This window comes from Mustela putorius, unplaced genomic scaffold (genome assembly GCF_011764305.1).
Source record: "Mustela putorius furo isolate JIRA1106 unplaced genomic scaffold, ASM1176430v1.1 tig00003988_pilon_pilon_pilon, whole genome shotgun sequence".
Lineage (NCBI taxonomy): Eukaryota > Metazoa > Chordata > Mammalia > Carnivora > Mustelidae > Mustela > Mustela putorius.
This window is the reverse complement of record NW_025422127.1, coordinates 12571483-12589926: the sequence shown is the minus strand read 5'-3', so window position 1 is coordinate 12589926 and position 18444 is coordinate 12571483. Positions and strand designations below refer to the sequence as shown.

The window sequence follows — 18444 nt, the reverse complement described above, 5'->3', positions numbered from 1 at the left end:
GTTCAATTAGCCAACATACAGTACATCATTAGTTTTTGATGTAGTGCTCAATGATTCATTAGCTGTATATACACTCCTTTTCTACCTTCTCATGCTTCTATGACTGCAAATGTCATTCTATACAGTATTATTTTATTTATAGGTCAGTCTCTCTAGAATATAAGCTCCACATGTGTAGCCATCTTTGTTTTTCTGCTTAGAGAGTGCTTGGCATTTAAGATGCATTCAACCAATGCTAACTGCACTGAACTGAAACCAACTGAAAACAAACAAGAGATTGTACTTGAGATATTTAGATATACACACCTAAGAGATTTATAGCTAAGTTCTACCGGGGTAAGTCACTATTTTAAGCCAACCAATTAACCCCCCTCCCAAACAACCCACACAAATCCAGATAATACCAAAGGTGTTAGAAGTATAAAATTATCTTAGATGGTCACTGGTAACTTAAAAATAGCTGCAACTAAAAGATTCAATTTTATAATACATACGAACTCTTCCTAACAATGAACTTTCATCTAATAAGAACAGATGGGTAATACCTGAGGGAGCTGTTGTTAGGGTTTTTTAGGTCTTGATGAAGTTTTATCACCCATTCCTGATATTCTTGCTTTTGGATGGCAGTTGATTGTTTTAATTCATTTGACCATTTATTTTCTAAGTCCTAAAAAGAGAGTACACCAAGTGGTCATTTTTTTTTTTTAATAAGCATAAGTGAAAGAAAACGTACCTGTGTATCTAAAAATCATTGTACTTTACTTACTTGCTGGGATTCAAAATGCTGAGCAGCCAGTGAATTTACATCTTGATCTGTCAGTGATTTTCCCAATTCCTGCATAACTTTTTCCATTTCAATGCCTTGTCTAAAACATAAATAAGCAGATCAGATATATTCATGATATCTTTAAGGAGATGGCTACTCCAGATTTATTAAACAAGCTCCATGAAGTAAAAATAAATTTTTTTCTTTTATAAGAAGATGTCCAGGAAAAGCAACTGTAATACCTGGAAAGCACTCTGAAGGCCTGAAAATGGGGATGTGGGAATAATGATAATATCATGTAACGCTTCATTTGTTCAGCTAGATCTTGATCTAAATTTAACACAGAAGTGAGAGCGGTCAAAATCTAGGCAATCTTTCAATTTCCATGACTAATGCTTAAAACTAGACTCCTTTCTTATCTGCAGATTTCCTTAAAGAAGACACTCTGACTCCAGCTTTACATTTTCTATTTATATGCACAAGAGTTAAAGTGACTTCAAGCTTTGAAAGTTAGCTTATAGTTATCACTTGAAGCTATCAGTTAGGTTCTAAGAATCAAACTGGTATTAAATCACAAAGTTCTCTTTACAGGGGAATATAAAATACATTCTAAAGATATGCTTTGGCCTTACATTCTTTGTTTGTGCAGAAATTAAACATGGTTTTTCCACAGGAAAAGCTAATCACTGGTATTAGACGTTCAGATACCAATTATTTGTGGGAGGGATGGGCTGTGACAAGAAGGCCCGAGGGAGCCTTCGGCAGTGCTAGAAATATTCCATTTCTTATGCTGAGTGATGATGGGTGTGCTTACTTTATAAAAACTTACTGAATTGTACACCTACAGTTTGTTGTCTTTTATATATATTTTAATAAATAAGTTCTTTAAATTTTTCAAATTAAAAAATTATCCTCTAATATGAATGTATTTAAAAAGTTTGTCCTAAAATGTATTTCAAACAGAAGGGAAAAGAATGAAATAAAGATATAAATGAAAAGGATTTTACTATCAGTCTAATTATATTAATTGCTCTTAAAAGAGAATTTATCCTTATTACAACTGATTAAGATACTTATACGTATGTGATAAGTCATTTATATGTTATACATTTATACATTTCTATATTTACCTCCTAGTATTAAATATTCAGTACCATTTAGTCCTCAATTCTAATGAGGGTGACCCCATTAACTTGCAATATCTATTGGGGGCCAGGTGCTTGCAAGTAAAATTTTTAATTAAAGAAGAAATAACGGCAACAGAGTTATAAATACAAACTTTGATATAAACAGATTAATATTTTACATTACGCATGTTCCCTCTAGTGGATAAAACGTATCATTGCCATTTTTAAGTTTTAAAGATTCAGGATCTTTAAATATCAATAAATGAGTATCTTTAAACATTTATATCTTAAATCTGGTTTGCTGACAGTAATAAATTAACAGTGAGGAAAAAAAGACTAATCAATAATTCAACAAAGTAAACTGCATGAACATTTATTTTATCCTAAATGTGTCAGAATTGCAAGAGCTAAAGATACAATACAATTGTCTCAGATTAAGATCAAAGGAAACTTTATTGTATTTCTAGTTCTGTCTAACTAGATGTTGGCTCAGTATGTCAGGTGTGACAATTCTAACAACCTGAATATTATCTTGAAGACACTTAGAAAAAACGATTATAAAAGTCTGCTGTAACAGAACAAAACAGCAAACAATGATTATACTGTGCTAAGAAACTGTCTTTTAAAGATGCACAGTGGAATTAAAATGAAAACAGGACTAAGAAAATGTGTCACTTCTGCTTATGCATTGGGTAAATGAATTGGGTGAACTTCCATGGCTATCAGTGAATTCCAACTTGCCTTAAGTTATACTGTTCACCTTTACAACAATCACCTACCTCAAGAGGAACCTAACTTACCTTTCCCTTTCAAGCTAACAGTTTGGGTATGTGGAGAATAAACTACAAACTGCTGTAAAAATAAATGTATTTAAATATTATGTTTACAAAGAAAAAACAAAACAAAACAAAAACCCATCAAGAGATTTGGCCAAAGGACATTTCAAAAAATAACATAAACCCAAATAAACTTCTGATAAAAAGCTATTCCATGATAGAAAGAAAAGTATGAAGTACCAGTAAATGCAGTTAATAAGTTAATGCAGCTTCCCAAAAGGTGAAGAATCATATGGAACAGGAATCTTCTTTTGATTTAGAAAAAAAGAACAATTAAAGAATATTGATGGCCAGATGCAGGGTTTTCTGTGAGGTGTGGTGAGTAGGTGGCAAAGTGGGCACAATTCAGAGTAGCTCACCAGCTAAATGAAGGTACTAGTCGTGGCTACTAATAGGGACTCCAGACAGCCAAGCTAGGAATTTTTCAATGTATCTAAATAGGCAGAATGAGGACAATCCCAGAAAACCCAAGATTCAGGAGTAGATTCAGAATGAGCTGAAGGTTATATTATTTAAAGCTTTGGTAGGAAAAATCAAATAAATGAAGTTCAACAGAAAGTAGTAAGTGTTAGGTCGTTATACTTCCATATATTTATATAAAGCCAACCTATATTTCATTCTTATCCTAAAATTATATTCACAGTACTACCGGCTACATAATAAAGGACTAAAAAACTATCAAATTTTTGTCTCCCTCAGGGTCACAGCTTCAACTCTTTACCTGGTGGCAACTACCTGTATTGCAGGTGTCCCACCTAGAAAGGAATAAATTGCCTCAGGGTAGCTCACCAGCAAAGCTAAACCCATATGGAGTGACAGATGTCAAAACATCAAGTTCTTTCTGAAATTCTGTAATATTCTACTAGATAGGAAAATAAAAGAGGAATAGAATTGTTATGAAAATGTACAAATCTATGCAATATAGTGAAAATGCTGATCTGGTACGCAGAAGCATAATTCTCGGGAAAAAATTACTAAATCCATTTGCTTATAATTTTTGCATTTTAAATTTCCCTAACTATGACAACCCTCAAGATAACAGATTATTCTCATCTTGCTGGTCCCAGCATTTTCTAATGTAAAGCAAATGAGAGCCAGGAGCAAACCGGTACATCATTTTAAATTTACTACCCTGGGACAGACTATCATGTCAGCCACAAAAAATACATGTGATTTGGTCCTAATATACTTTCACAATCAAAGAAATTTCTCATTAGCTACTCAAAACATTATCTTAATGCCATGTACCTAAAGTCTTAAATGAATATTTGCAAGGTAATAAATATTAGATTCTGCTAGATGAAAATAGATTATCTAGAAGAAGCTTATCCTGATTATCATTACATTTTATAGAATTGCTAGGAAGCAATCTGGAAAGTCATGCTTTAAAATAAATAATGCTAGCAATTTTTTACTTATTCTGGAGGAAAAAAATGAATCACAAAAGGACTGTTTGCAATACTGTATACAATGAAATAAAATATAATTAAAATATCCTGGACTAATACCAGTGCTATTTTTTCCCTCATGTAAATAAGCTTACAAAAATGAACTGAATGAGACCATGAACTTAGTAATGTAGGGTTTTAAATACGTTCTGAATGGGGAGAGAGCATGGTACAGTGGTTAAGAACTCTGGAGTAGAGCTACGACTTCAAATTCCAGCTTGTCCTTAGACAAGTTAGTTATTTGACTTATTTAAGCCTCATTTTCCTCATCTGTAGAAGGGGCTAATAATAGTAGGGTCATGGTAAGAATCAAATGAGATAGGGCATCTGTTATAGACTGCATGTTTGTGTCCCCACAAATTCGTATGTTGAAACCCAGATCCCCAGTGTGCTGATATTCAGAGGGGGGGCTTTCGGAGGTCAATGGGTATAGACAAAGTCATGAGGTTGGACCCCTCGTGATGGAATTAGTATCTAGAGCTCTCTCTCCAGAAGGGATGCACTAGGACCACACTCTGAGGAAAGGCCAAGGGATCGCACACTGAGAAGGCACTCTGTACAAGCCAGGAGATGGGTGTTCCAAAAATCAAATCTGCTAGCACATTGATCTTGAACTACCTAGCCTTCAAAACTGGGAGAAAGAAATTTCTCTTGTTTAAGCCACCCAGTCTATGGTGTTTTGTTATAGCAGCCTGAACAGGGCTAAGACATCATCTAAAGCTCTTTGCGCAGTGCCTGGAACTTGAAATAACATATAAAGCCACCATAATTTATTCACTTGAGAAATTTCACTTGAGAAATTTCATAAGCCTATGACGACTTCCTAGTTGAAATTACAAACTGAAATACACAAGAAGATTAATTTTCAAAATTAGAGAATCTTTTTCTATTTTGTTCTTCGATTGTACAATTAAATGAAAACCAACTGTCCTGCAGCCATCATATCTGACAATATGACATTTAATCATGATAGTGCAAGAAATCTGAAATACCTCTCTCGTAATTTTTTCAGCTCCACATCTCTTTCACCAATCAGTTCTGAGATACTAACAAAGTAATTATGTTCCAAATTTAGGAGAGTTTCAGAGGCTGGAGAATGGATTAGGTCATGGTACACATCTGCAAAATCTTCATCCCAGCTGGGCTCTTCAGGCCTTGCATGCTCTAACGTGGTCTACAAGATGACATATAGAGATTCTCAAATCATGACATGGCATTTTATTTACTATACTGCTAGGGTAGTATATATAGTATGAATCTTTTTTTGTTCATCAGACAATGGATTGAGACCTTTTATTTATATAAATAGAGATATAAGTTACTTAGGATTATTTGAGTATACAAAAAATATGGAAAGACATAAACTAAGTTGTAATATGAATTACCTGGAGGTAGGGATGAGGAAGGGGTGCTAATAAAGAAGAAAAAATAGGAAGTGTCCATAATTAAAAAAAAATTAAGGGTGCTATGATCTCATTTCTGTAAAATAACACACACACACACAAAGGATGATCAACAAAATGCTAATGGTGGCTACTTCAGGAATGTGGGATTTCTGATGACCTTAGCTTTCTTAAATTATATTATTATAATTAGAAAAAAGCTTCTCATTATTAAAAATACATTGCTAAAAAAAGGTTTTTAGGATATACATTTAGAAAATGAGGTTACATATATACTCAAATGTTTAGTGATGCAATAGCCCTGAAAACCCAATTCATGCATAGGATTTACATCAAGATAAATCCACATGGGGTGCCTGCATGGCTCAGTGGGTTAAGCCTCTGTGTTTGGCTCAAGTCATGATCTCAGGGTCTTGGGATCGAGGCCCACATTGGGCTCTGTGCTCAGCAGGGAGCCCGTTTCTCCCTCTCTCTTTGCCTGCCTCTCTGCCTACTTGTGATCTCTTTCTGCCTCTGTCAAATAAATAAGTAAAATCTTAAAAAAAAGATAAACCTACTCAATTATTTTGACTTTTTCTAGTATTCTGCTTTCTTCTTGAAATGCTTTTAAGAATATGAAATCTTTTAAAAATATGCTTTTAAGGATATGAAAACAGCTAACTATCAAAATGATAAGGGACTGAGTAAACACTGATAAACAAGAAAAACAGAAACATGGGAAGAGGCAAAATGGGTATACCCTCAACACATACACAGATCCACCCAAGGAAGTATACACACAACCATGTGGGGAGGTACGGATGCTGTCCCAAGGACCTGGGATCTGTCAATACATCAGACAAACACAATGCTTTTACAAGCGAGAAAACTGGCTGAGTAGTCCTTTATCAAAGATTATATAATTTAACAGCAAAAGTGGAAATGACACAAAGAATTCAATGTTTTTTCCATTACTGATCTTTGTAGACATACACCTGTAAAAAAAAGAACAATCTGAATTCTTCCCTTTTCTTACCAATGAAAACAAAAACTGTAATCGATGATGATATAACTCAGAGTAATAATTTACCTAAAAATTAAACAAGCAGACATATCCCAGAACTAGGTTATCTTGAACCCAGTCACTCAATCGGTAAGCTTTCCCCCTTGTTTTCTTTCACTTACACTTCAACCAGTTGCCAGATCAGGAGGGAAGAGTTTAAGGTGACTAGCTGAATCTTGAACATGGATTTCATCTGCTCTGATGCCTCTGAAAACTTGAAAGCACATTCTTTTTTTTTTTAATTTATTTTCTCAGTGTTCCAAGATTCATTGTTTATGCACCACACCCAGTGCTCCATGCAATACAGTCTCACCCAACCCCTTCCCTCCCTCCCCTCCAAAACCCTGTTTGTTTCTGAGTCCACAGTCTCTCATGGTTTGTCTTATCCTCCAATTTCCCCCAACTCACTTCTCCTCTCCATCTCCTAATGTCCTCCGTGTCATTCCTTATGTTCCACAAGTAAGTGAAACCATATGATAATTGACTCTCTCTGCTTAACTTATTTCACTCAGCATAATCTCCTCCAGTCACGTCCATGTTGATACAAAGTTTGGGTATTCATCCCTTCTGATGGAGACATAATATTCCATTGTATATATGGACCATATCTTCTTTATCCATTTGTCTGTTGAAGGGCATCTTGGCTCTTCCCACAGTTTGGTGACTGTAGCCATTGCTGCTATGAACATTGGGGTACAGATGGTCCTTCTTTTTTTTTTTTTTTTTTTAAATTATACAGATGGCCCTTCTCTTCACTACATCTCTACCTTTGGGGTAAATACCCAGTAGTGCAATTCCAGGGTCATAGGGTAGCCCTATTTTTAATTTCTTAAGGAATCTCCACACTGTTTTCCAATGTGGCTGCACCAATTTGCATTCCAATTAACAGTGTAAGAGGGTTCCCCTTTCTCCACATCCTCTCCAACATTTGTTGTTTACTGTCTTGTTCATTTTGGCCATTCTAACTGGTGTAAGGTGGTATCTCAACGTGGTTTTGATTTGAATCTCCCTGATGGCTGATGATGATGAACATTTTTTCATGTGTCTGTTAGCCATTTGTATGTCTTCTTTGGAGAAGTGTCTGTTCATATCTTCTGCCCATTTTTTGACATGATTATTTGTTTTGTGTGTGTTGAGTTTGAGGAGTTCTTTAGAGATCTTGGATATCAGCCCTTTGTCTGCAGTGTCACTTGTGAATATTTTCTCCCATTCTGTGGATTGCCTCTTTGTTTTGTTGACTGTTTCCTTTGCTGTGCAGAAGATTTTGATCTTGAAGTCCCAAAAGCACATTCTGGTAACTGCTCTAGGAATTATAAATAGCATATGTGACTTCAGCTCAGTTCAAAATTCACGTCAGGTTCATGCTCAAATTATGTAGGAAGTAGCCCTGAGAGATCATAGGGATCTGCCTGCCCATACATAGTAACAGATAAGCTAACTAATAATTGGCAGCATCAATTTAAAATTTGGCCCAGAGTAAGCCTTACAAATAGGTAGAAACTACCTACACGAGAAGCACTAAACAGAGTTTTTTCCTAACCTAACTCATGCCATTTATTCAGGACAGAGGATACTAGGAAAGGAATTGTGATAGCTGAGGGGAATGGGGACACTGGGTAAAGACCTGCAGAGAGAAAACTCTTTCATGTCCAGGCCATTACTTCCCCACTTCCACCATCCCGCATAAAGCTTTGGCCCTCAGTTCACAGATGTCCTCTCTTTTCCACTCCTGTCATCAGCCTGGGTTACCTGGATGCCCATGTGGGTAAACCAATCCAATGCCCTGCCTCTTGCTTCTCAGAACTTATCTTTACTAAGTTCTCTACTCCTCCTTAAAACCCCATTCTGCATCATCCCCAGGAATAGCTTAGCCTCTGAAATTGAAACATTCAGTCTTTGACTATAACCTCTAACCAAGATTCACATTCAATTAGTCCCAGGCTACTGGTTCTTTAAATCATCAGGATCTCCACTGCACAGACCCTTCTACTTTCTCATATTTTATCAGCCATTAGGTCCAGCCCAGCTTCATTTTCTTCTCTTAGCTGTTTAGAGAATGGTCCATTGTCTTGCCCAAATCCTCAACCCCCAGGACTGATATTCTTTCTATTGCCCACCTAACAAAACTCATATTCCTCTTCTCTATGGCTGAAATCAGACTGTAGAACACTGCTGCAGAAGAAAAAGCACAAAAATGTGACGTTTATGGTGACAGATTGGTGCTACTCTAATGTTTGGTGCTACTCTAACGTTTCCCTTGAATGATGCCTGGCAATCCCATCTTTTTCTGGTCAGTTCTCTCCTCAAATATCCAATTGTGTCATTAGTTCCCCACCTCATGTGGCCTGTTCTTTATTTCCCAGATAAAGTAGAAGCAGTTAGAAGAAAATGTCCTCAACTTCCTGCTACTAAAGCAATAAAATTTTCAGAATCTGTATCCATCCTTTTCTTCTTCCTTTCTGCCAAAACAGAAGAAATGTCCCTCCTCCCAGTCAGGATTAATTCCCTGAGTTCTGGATTTTATCCCTTCTAGTCTTCATTGGTACCATCGCAAACAAACCTCTGACCTTGTGTTTTCATTTTGTAAGAGTCTCACCCTTCTTCTCTATGCAACCAAGCTTCTTGAGTTATCTGTACTCATTCTGTTTCCACACTCCATTCTTAAAGTCTTATTTCCACACTTCCATTCTTGAAGTCACCGAAATCTAGTTTCAGCCCCACCAATCCATTAAAACTGATCTTGCTGCAGAGAAAGATTATTTGATAAACCCAATGGATATTTTTTGAGTCTTTTCCTCACTTCATTTTCTCAGCAGCATTTGACATTATGAGCTATTTCCTCCTTCTTGGCACCTCTTTTTTTTCAACTTTCATGAAGCCATAATCTCTCTTCTTTCTACTTCCTGGGCCAATCCCTCTCTTCCCTTTGCAGATTCTTCTTCCTCTGTTCATCTCTTAAGTATTAGTGTGTTCATTTATTTGTATGTTCTTTTTTTTTTTTTTTTTTTTTTTTTTTTGCCATCTACCAACCCATACCAAAGCACTGTTATATTTTCAGGCATTGGGTTCCAGAGCTATAATAGAGAATAAACTAAACATTTCCAGGCGCCTATCCACACAAGCAGGAGATACAGGTAAGTCAACAGATAACTATAATGCAGGGTTTCATCAAGATTCTGCACAGGAATGCATTCTTTTCCTTCTACATAGTCACCGGCAATTTCATTCATCCCATGACTTCAAAATTTATCTATGTATGAATGACTCCCATACCCATGTCTCTAATCCAATCATCTTTCCTGAGTGTCAGGTGTACACAGCTAAGTGTTTATGGGACTTCTCCACATAGATGCCTCTTGTAGGCACTTCCCATTTAAAGGGTATAAACCGAAGCCATCATTTTTATGCTGTAACTTGCTTCTTAGGTAAAGGGAGCTCAAGTGAAGGGAGCCACCATTCCACCATTCCCTCAGTTGTCCAAGCCAGAAATCTGAGCCAAGTGATATTTTATCTTTCAAGTCTCAGCTTAAATACATCTTAGAGGAGTTCTCTAATGCTATATAAATTAGGTTCTCCCAACCTACCTCACCCCCTTTTTGGCTCTTCATGGCACCCTACTTACTTCCTTAATAAAATTTTTAATATTGTAAATTACATACTCATTAAGTGTCTTCTTCACTAACATTACATGAGAATAAGGCCCAGATTTGTCATGTTGATACATCCCCAATGTCTGGTACAGGACCCACACACAGTGTTTGCTGAATAAACAAATACATGAATGGAAAGTCTTTGGTATCTTCTCTTTATCTACCATTTTAACTACCATTATTCTAGACTAAGCTTTCATAATTTCTCCCCTAACTACAACAGTCTTCTAACTTATTCCAGTATTTCTCTCTTGCAGGATAAACTCTTCACATTAATGCACTGAACTGATATTCCTGAAGTGCAATTAGGATCATCATCTTACTTCTCTGTTAAACTCTTCTAAAGCTGCTCATTACCTTCGGCATAAAGACAGAATGCAAGATGACTTGCAATTCTCTTTCTTAGCCATTCTGAACAACTTTCAGTTTTTCTAATGTGCCATGTGCTCTCTCACCTCCAGACCTTTATATTTGTACACCTTACCTAGGATATTATTTCTCTCCTCTCCCACCACACACCTTCCACCCACCTATTTCCAACTAATCTTTCAGGCCTCAACTCACTTTCTCTTTCCTGTGGGAAGCTTTTCTGAAGTTCTCCAGCTTTGTGTTCTCCTTGCAACTGTCTTATACCATAGCACTTATCATATTCATTGCACTTAATTTAATTTTTATTTTTTTTAAGATTTTAATTATTCACTTGAAAGAAAGAGAGAGTGCATGAGTGGGGGGAGGAGAAGAGGAAGAGGGAGAGGGAGAAGCAGGCTCCCCACTCTGCAGGGAGCCCCACATGGGGGTCCATCCCAGGACATGAGATCATGACCTGAGCTGAAGGGAGATGCTTAACCAACTGAGCCACCTAGGCGCCCCCACGGCACTCAATTTTAAATATTTGTCAGTCTGTAAACTCTATGAAGGTAAGAACTGTGTCTATTTTCTTTCTGCTTATCCCCAAGTGCCTAACACAATATCTGATGCCTAATAGAAGCTGAGTTCACATTTGATGAATGGATGAATAGAGAGACTTGAGAAGACAACACTGAAATGGAACATAGGGCACCGCCAAAAATACAAAGTCAACTTCACAATTTTGCCAACAGTTGGCTCTGTCTAGCTTTCTTCATCTAGCCAAGCTTACTTCTCATAATTAAAAAAAATTAGTGCAATAGCAAAGACATAGAAGTTGATTAGGAAAAAACCATAAAAGGTTTTTAGAGGCTGAAAACGTAGAACCTATGGCAGTAGGCAAGAAAAGGAAACATGGAAGAAAAGAGAATTCCTCCACACAGTAGGGATTCACAGTCAGACACACTTTAGTAGGCCATCAGAACCTATGCTACCAGGCAGGTACATCCATTGAAGTACAGCTCTGTTGTCAGGGGGCAATGGTCCTCTAGAACAGAAATCCCTTACATAACAGCAGGGTATTCGGTACATCTCTGCAGAGATGGGACAGACATCCTTCCTTGGAGCTGACCCTCACTGTATCACCCAAAGGTATCATCACTTATATTTATAACAATGACTCGGGGTCCTCAGGAGCCTGAGATCAAGAGCTGCACACTCCTCCTACTGAGCCGGCGAGGTACCCCTGTACTACATTTTTAGAAGATCTTTGTTAAAAGGTGGTGAAGGCAAAAGTTTCATGATTTAAATATATTAGCATTTGAAACATCTGCTAAGTCCATTTATAGTAAATGGAGCTCCTTCTTTCAAAACCAAGGTCATCAATATTACTGTAAACATTATGCTCTTTCACCTTTTTACTGATGGTCCCATTATCCTTCTCAGGTGACTGTAACACTGTTTACCCATACACTGCAGCAATGCGGTAGCCCCCTTTCTGGGGCTCATCATACTTGGATTCTTCTGATCTCTGCAAGGCTGCAGCTTCTAATCTCTCCTGGCTTTTTGGTGACTTGCAACATAATTTCTTTTTCTTTTTTTAACTCCTTTTTAGTTGCTGATTCCTACATTTCTTGAGCTTGTACTAGCTGTTCAGCTTTTATAATTTTCACAGCCTGAATATATCCAGTGGGTATAACAGTATTTGGGTCCTCTCGGTTTTTTTCCTGATAGTCAAGATTTCCATTTTTTTACTGTCAGAATTAGATTCTTCGTCCTTTCTTTCCTTAATTCTTTAAAAACAAACAAGCAACTATACTTCTAGTATTCTGGCATTGTTAGAAAGCTGAACTCTATGTAATGTGGGGTGCTATGTATCTTCTAAATTTGCAGAGGGTGAGAACAGATTACTTGCTTTATGGAGGTTTGTTGATTTTAGTTCACAATAAATCCATAATCTTGGGAGTAAATGAATAAGTATAAAGTGTTTTTATTTTGTTATATTAATATTATTATTATTACTATTGTTATGATCATTAATCTGGAAGATAGTCAAATTCCTATTTTTAGAATGGCTAATACGCAGAAAAATAAGGAAAACCATAAATTAGTGAATATGGTAATTACAATTTATAATAATATCAACTTAAACACCTAACCAGTCACTGACCTAACATTTGGGAAGTTGTCTCTTTGATTATACCAAATCAGGGCTGGAAGAGGCTCTGCTTCCAGATTTTGTATCAAACCAATAGCAATCCTAGAAGAGGGGTTGATTGCTTTCTTCAGGAACTCTTGGGCACTCTTCCTCCCCCACCTTCTCTACATGCTCCCAGGTATTTACCTTGATCCCAACACTAACTGCACAGTGTTACTGGCTACAGACTTCTTTGTTTCCTTCCACAGAGCATAAGCTCCTTGAAGGCAAAGACTTATTCTCAACTGTGTGCCCAACCCATTTTAGATGTACAAAAAAATACTACTTGAATAAATTGAGTAGAATTATTCTTTTACTACATCTTATGTTCTTTCTCATCAGCAGAAAGATGTGTTTTTAAATAATAATTATTACAGGTGTATCTTTTTTAATGCACCCGTGTTCTTAATATTTAAAATAATACATGTAGGGGCGCCTGGGTGGCTCAGTGGGTTAAAGCCGCTGCCTTCAGCTCAGGTCATGATCCCAGGGTCCTGGGATCGAGCCCCGCATCCGGCTCTCTGCTCAGCGGGGTGCCTGCTTCCTCCTCTCTCTCTGCCTACTTGTGATCTCTGTCTGTCAAATAAATAAATAAAATCTTAAAAAATAATAATAAAATAATACATGTAAATAGTATCATCTTTTTAAAATATACTAGGAAACCTTAATAGGCATGAAGGAAACTGCTTTGAACAATAAAATATGACCCCATAAAATTGATTTTTTTTAAATTTTTTATTTTTTATAAACATGTAATATATTTTTATCCCCAGGGATACAGGTATGTGAATCACCAGGTTTACACACCTCACAGCACTCACCATAGAAAATTGATTTTTAAATTCTCATAGACCGAGTTGCTTAAAGTGGTATGTAATTCACTCATTATAGCTTGCAATTATTGAATTTGTCTGTTTGTGTAGTTTTGTTTCTGGCTCTCTAACTCAAATGTAAATTCATTTTGTGTCTATCTCATTCACCATTATATGTCCATATTTTTTCACATTACACTTCTGAGAAATCAGAATGTGTCTTGTACTGATGGTATCTTGGTATTCTATCATTGTTTAATTGGTGGTGGTGTTCTATCTCAGTAGTAAATAAAATAATGGTATGTTATGATAGATGGCATCTTAGACTTTATGAAATAAGATATATTACTTAAATAGAAAAATGATGACATTATGTAACTATAAAAATGACAGTGAGGGAGCACCCGGGTGGCTCAGTCAGTTAGTGACTGACTCTTGATTTTGGCTCAGATCATGATCTCAGGGCTGTAAGATTAAGCCCTGCATCGGGCTGCGCACTGAGCATGCAGCCTGCTTAAGATTCTCTCTCTCCCTCTGCCCCCGACCCCCACTCACGCCAGTTTGCTCTATCTCTTAAAAAAACAAAAAAGGCAACAAGAATAGTGAGGATAAGTGAGAGGACAAAAGTAAAAGCTTAAAATGAACCACTACTGCTAGCTTAAGGTTTCCAGATGCTACAGGTCACCGGGTTAAATTAGAATTTCATATAAGAAAAGAATAAATTTTACTCTAATTATGTTCCATATAATATGTGGGGTATACTTACAGTAAAAAAAAAATATTCATTCTTTGGGATTTGAGTGCCCTGTATTTTTGATTGCTAAATCTGCCAACCCTGTCCTGGTTAGAAATACAAAAGTAGCTGCCCTTTTACAAAGACATTACATAAAGTATTTTGTGCTTACCCTCATACAGGAAGGAAGCACATGAATGTCAATACAGATCATATATTATGGAATAAAGTCTAGTATGTCGAGAAAAAAGGATTCCGCAACTGTTTCACTATTACTTTAGCAATTTAAAAGCTTCATTGAAGTCCAGAATATCTCTGAAATTCACAATCTTATCTATTTTCTTACCTCAGCATAAGCTTTGGCCCATGAACTGGCTAGCTGATGTAAATCTACTTCACCGGATTTCACAGCTTCCAGGGATGCTTCGGCATCGCTGTCATAATCCCTGAGGGATTCTTCTTCTATAAACTGGCTTAGAGCTTCTTTTAAGTCTGTAACAGGGATAAGAAATGCCAACATCAGAAAATCCCAACATAAAGAGGGAACATTTTACCTGGATAGGTCTTCCAATGTGAAATTTTATCAAGCTTGTATCCTTAACTGAATGTCTAAATAAAATAAAATTAGCTTGGGTATCATTTGACTAGTTTCACAATTATTTTTCTTTACTATTACAGGTTATTGCATTGAGAATGGTTAAAACTCTTAACTCTTATGTATAACCTTGACACTGATTTAAAAACATTACTTTCTTAAGTCTGATTTTTCAGTTTGAAAAGAAAAATCTGAAAAAGAAACTGAAAAACTAAAAAAGAAAAATCTACAAATTTTCAGAAGGTTATCATATTTAAATAAAAAAGCTTCCTATATATAGAGTTACATTCTTTGAATTTGAAAGAGAAATTGGGTGATTAGCATATTAAATGGATTTAATTGGGATGATTTATAATTCTAGTTTTAGCAACCCTACTTAGAGATGATATAATGGAAAGAGCATAGGGATAGAAATCAGGGTATTTGTGTTCTGATTTTGGCTCTGTCACTATGTTTGTAACCTTAGACCCATGGTTCTCAGTTTTTAGCATGCATAAGAATTCCCTGGAGGGCGTACTGAAATAAATTGCTACATGCCACCCCTAGAGTGTCTGATTCTGAAAGAATGGGGCGAAGCCCAAGAATGTGCATTTCTAACAAGGTTCCAAGGGATGCTGTAGCTTCTGATCAAGGAACAACCTTTGGGAACCACTGCTTTAGGCAAAGAATTTAACTTTTCAATGTACCAGTTTCCTTATTTGTATAATGAAATCATGTTAAAAAGTTCCTAGATTCCATTACAACTCTATGACCTAACATATTCTCAGCTTCAAATGTTTTTATCATTTGCGAGATAAAACACAGAGACCTTTTACAAATGATTTAATACAGATGACCTTATGGAATTAATTTAGGTGAGCAATAATTATTCAAAGATTAGTATTGCTTCCCTTCCATGATATCTCAGGAATAGAGGACCAGATCATTAAAAAGGCAATGCATTTAGCAACACAATTCTCTAATATCATAAGTAGTGATAACTGAAATGAATCCACCCAACTAAATTAAGAGAGTAAGCATTCTAACCCAAACCTTGTAGCTAATTTTTCATTTATTTTAATTTTTTTTTTAATATGGGGCATGAACTCACAACCTGAGATCAAGGCCTGAGCTGGGATCAAGAGTCAGACACTTAACTGGCCAAGTTGCCCTAGTGCCCCTATAATTTAATTTTTGTACTAAATTACTTAGTAAACAACTACAAGGGTTATAGAAAAAATATCAATAAATCAAAGGCCTGGGGAACTTTTTTATTCTAGGAAGCAATTAAACACATCTGCTGTTTCAAGCTTCTCAGGCTTAAGCTTTCTAATATGAAATGTCTAAGGAAAGAGACTATCAGAAAATAATAAAGTATTAAAAAATCCATCCTCAGGGTGCCTCAGTAGCTCAGTTGGTTAAGTGTCTGACTCTTGATTTTGGCTCAGGTCATGACCTCATGGGTCATGAGATGAAGCCCAGTGCTGGGCTCCACACCCAGTGGGGAATCCGCTTGAAGATTCTCTCCCTCTGCTCCTCCCCCAACCCCCACAAGCTCGTTGTGTGTGTCTCTCTCTAAAATAAATAGATAAATCTTTACAAAATCAGTTCTCACCTTTTTCTATAAAGCATGGTAAACTGTGCAGCAGCATCAGACGCCCATGTAAATGACTGGCATTCTCTTGAACAGGAAATTTGAGAGGCACCCTCAGTTCTAAGCACTGACTTCCTACTTTGAATTTATATACAAATTCCCTCTCTGTGTTGCAGAATCTTTCTCTGCTTTTCTTCATCTTCTTTGGCAGGATTTCTATAGAACAAACAAACAAACAAAACCCCAGCAGATTATAAGTCCATAAAAACCATGTTTCGTTATTGTTGTACCACTTCTAAGAAAATGTTCCACGACTCAGTGATTTTGTTTGTGTGACTCAAAGCTAATTATTTTTGGTTTTCCTTCACAAAGAAAATGAAGTGCTTCTTTTCTTTTTTTAATAAAAAAAGTTCCTTTTGAACTTCACTTAGGAAAAAAAAAGCCATTATGCCCATAAACTATTTTGCATACCTAGGCAGGATTCTCAATAATAGAGAGAGAACACGGAGAGAAGAGCAGAGAAGATTTTTAGGAAGAGATGACTAGGTGGACAGATAAGGAGTTTATGAAACAACTGGTGAATACGAAGTCAAAGAAACAGATCGGGGACCAAGAAGTGATCTTGAAGATCTTGGATGCTGTGAGTATGAGATCTTATTGGATACGGATGCAAGAAAGATGGTGTTAGGAAGATTTCCATGTGAGAAAAAGTACAGTATATCCCAAAAGGTAAATCGGACACTTCAAAAAGACGAAATTCTGGCCACAAAGAGGAAGAAGCAATATCAATTAAGGATTTATTTATCAGCCTCCTTAGTAGGCTCGCTCCATCTCTACACTTTTCACCATCAAATCAGTTTTCACAGTATTCTCCATGCTGAAGTTACAGTAATCTTTCCAAAGTGCCTATATGATCATGTTGCTCATCTACTTAAAACTTTTTGATCATATTCCATTGCTCTCAGGATAAAATTCAAATGCCTTCACCCAGTACACAACGTTTCTATTTCCACACTTCTCCCCCCGAGCACCTGCAACCCCTCATCCTCAACACACAAATTCACAAACCATTTTCCAGTCATATTAAGCTCTTTTTAATACCAAACCTCTCTTTCCACTTCCAACCTTTTTGAATGATTTTTCTTTGCCTAGAGCACTCTTACTGCCTTTTTTCTTGGATAACAACTACTCATTCTACAGGTGTCAGCTTAGATGGGCACCGGGGAGTCTTTAAATTTGTAAGACTGTCATAAGGATTAATTGAGTAATAAATACGAAGCATCTGACAAACAAGATGATCAACAGATGAAGGCTAGTAATAATAATAAAAGTTCTCTAATACCGTAGTAATTTAAAAATCATAGGATACTGATTGAGTATACATGATGAAGACAAAGGCAGTAAGGGAACACAGTAAAAGGGAACTGAAAGTTAGGGATAAGTGGGTTATGATCTAATCTTGTTTAGATTCAGTATTTTCGATCAACAAAAACCATTAGCTCCGGTTTTAAACGGTTCAACATAAAACTTACTATGTTTCAACAAACTGAAACTTTAGTTCTCTCTCCCCAATTTTATGTTATTTATTTATTTTTAGCAGGGGTAAAATCAAGGAAGGTTTTCCGGGCAAAATTGGGATGGGATCCTGCCGCCAACAGAGAGCAGGTTCTGAGTGCAGGAAAGGGAAGGCAAGTTGCCGGCGCGAGAAGCTCTTGCCGAATGAGGACAACACCCCCTCCGTTAGGCGGATGCAGTCCCAAAGATATTCCTCGCTCTTGGTCCTGGGCTCACCTACCCTAGTTCCGAAGTCGTGAGCCGAACGCACACTCCGAGCTGTCAGTGAGCTGGGGCACAGGGAACATCAGCTGACTTCCCCCTTTGTTTTTACAGCCCACAGATCCGCTTCAGCAGATTCGC

At 36.7% G+C, this 18444-nt stretch overlaps 1 protein-coding gene across 2 annotated transcripts in view; it reads right to left on the bottom strand.

Annotated features, from left to right (window-relative positions):
* The window catches only part of CUNH12orf4 (chromosome unknown C12orf4 homolog), a 40312-nt gene extending 21895 nt beyond the window's left edge, over positions 1-18417 (bottom strand). The window contains exons 1-6 of one of the 2 annotated variants that reach the window (XM_004778278.3): positions 18323-18417; positions 16549-16743; positions 14706-14851; positions 5170-5351; positions 767-866; positions 546-667 (exon numbers count right to left, since the gene is read on the bottom strand). In XM_004778278.3, coding sequence (XP_004778335.1) covers positions 546-667; positions 767-866; positions 5170-5351; positions 14706-14851; positions 16549-16726 — 728 coding nt within the window. In that variant the 5' untranslated portion in view covers positions 16727-16743; positions 18323-18417. Of the gene's footprint in view, positions 1-545; positions 668-766; positions 867-5169; positions 5352-14705; positions 14852-16548; positions 16744-18322 lie in introns of those variants that run through there. The other variant, XM_045071590.1, reaches the window with a different exon arrangement.
* Between the last annotated feature and the right edge of the window lie 27 nt (positions 18418-18444).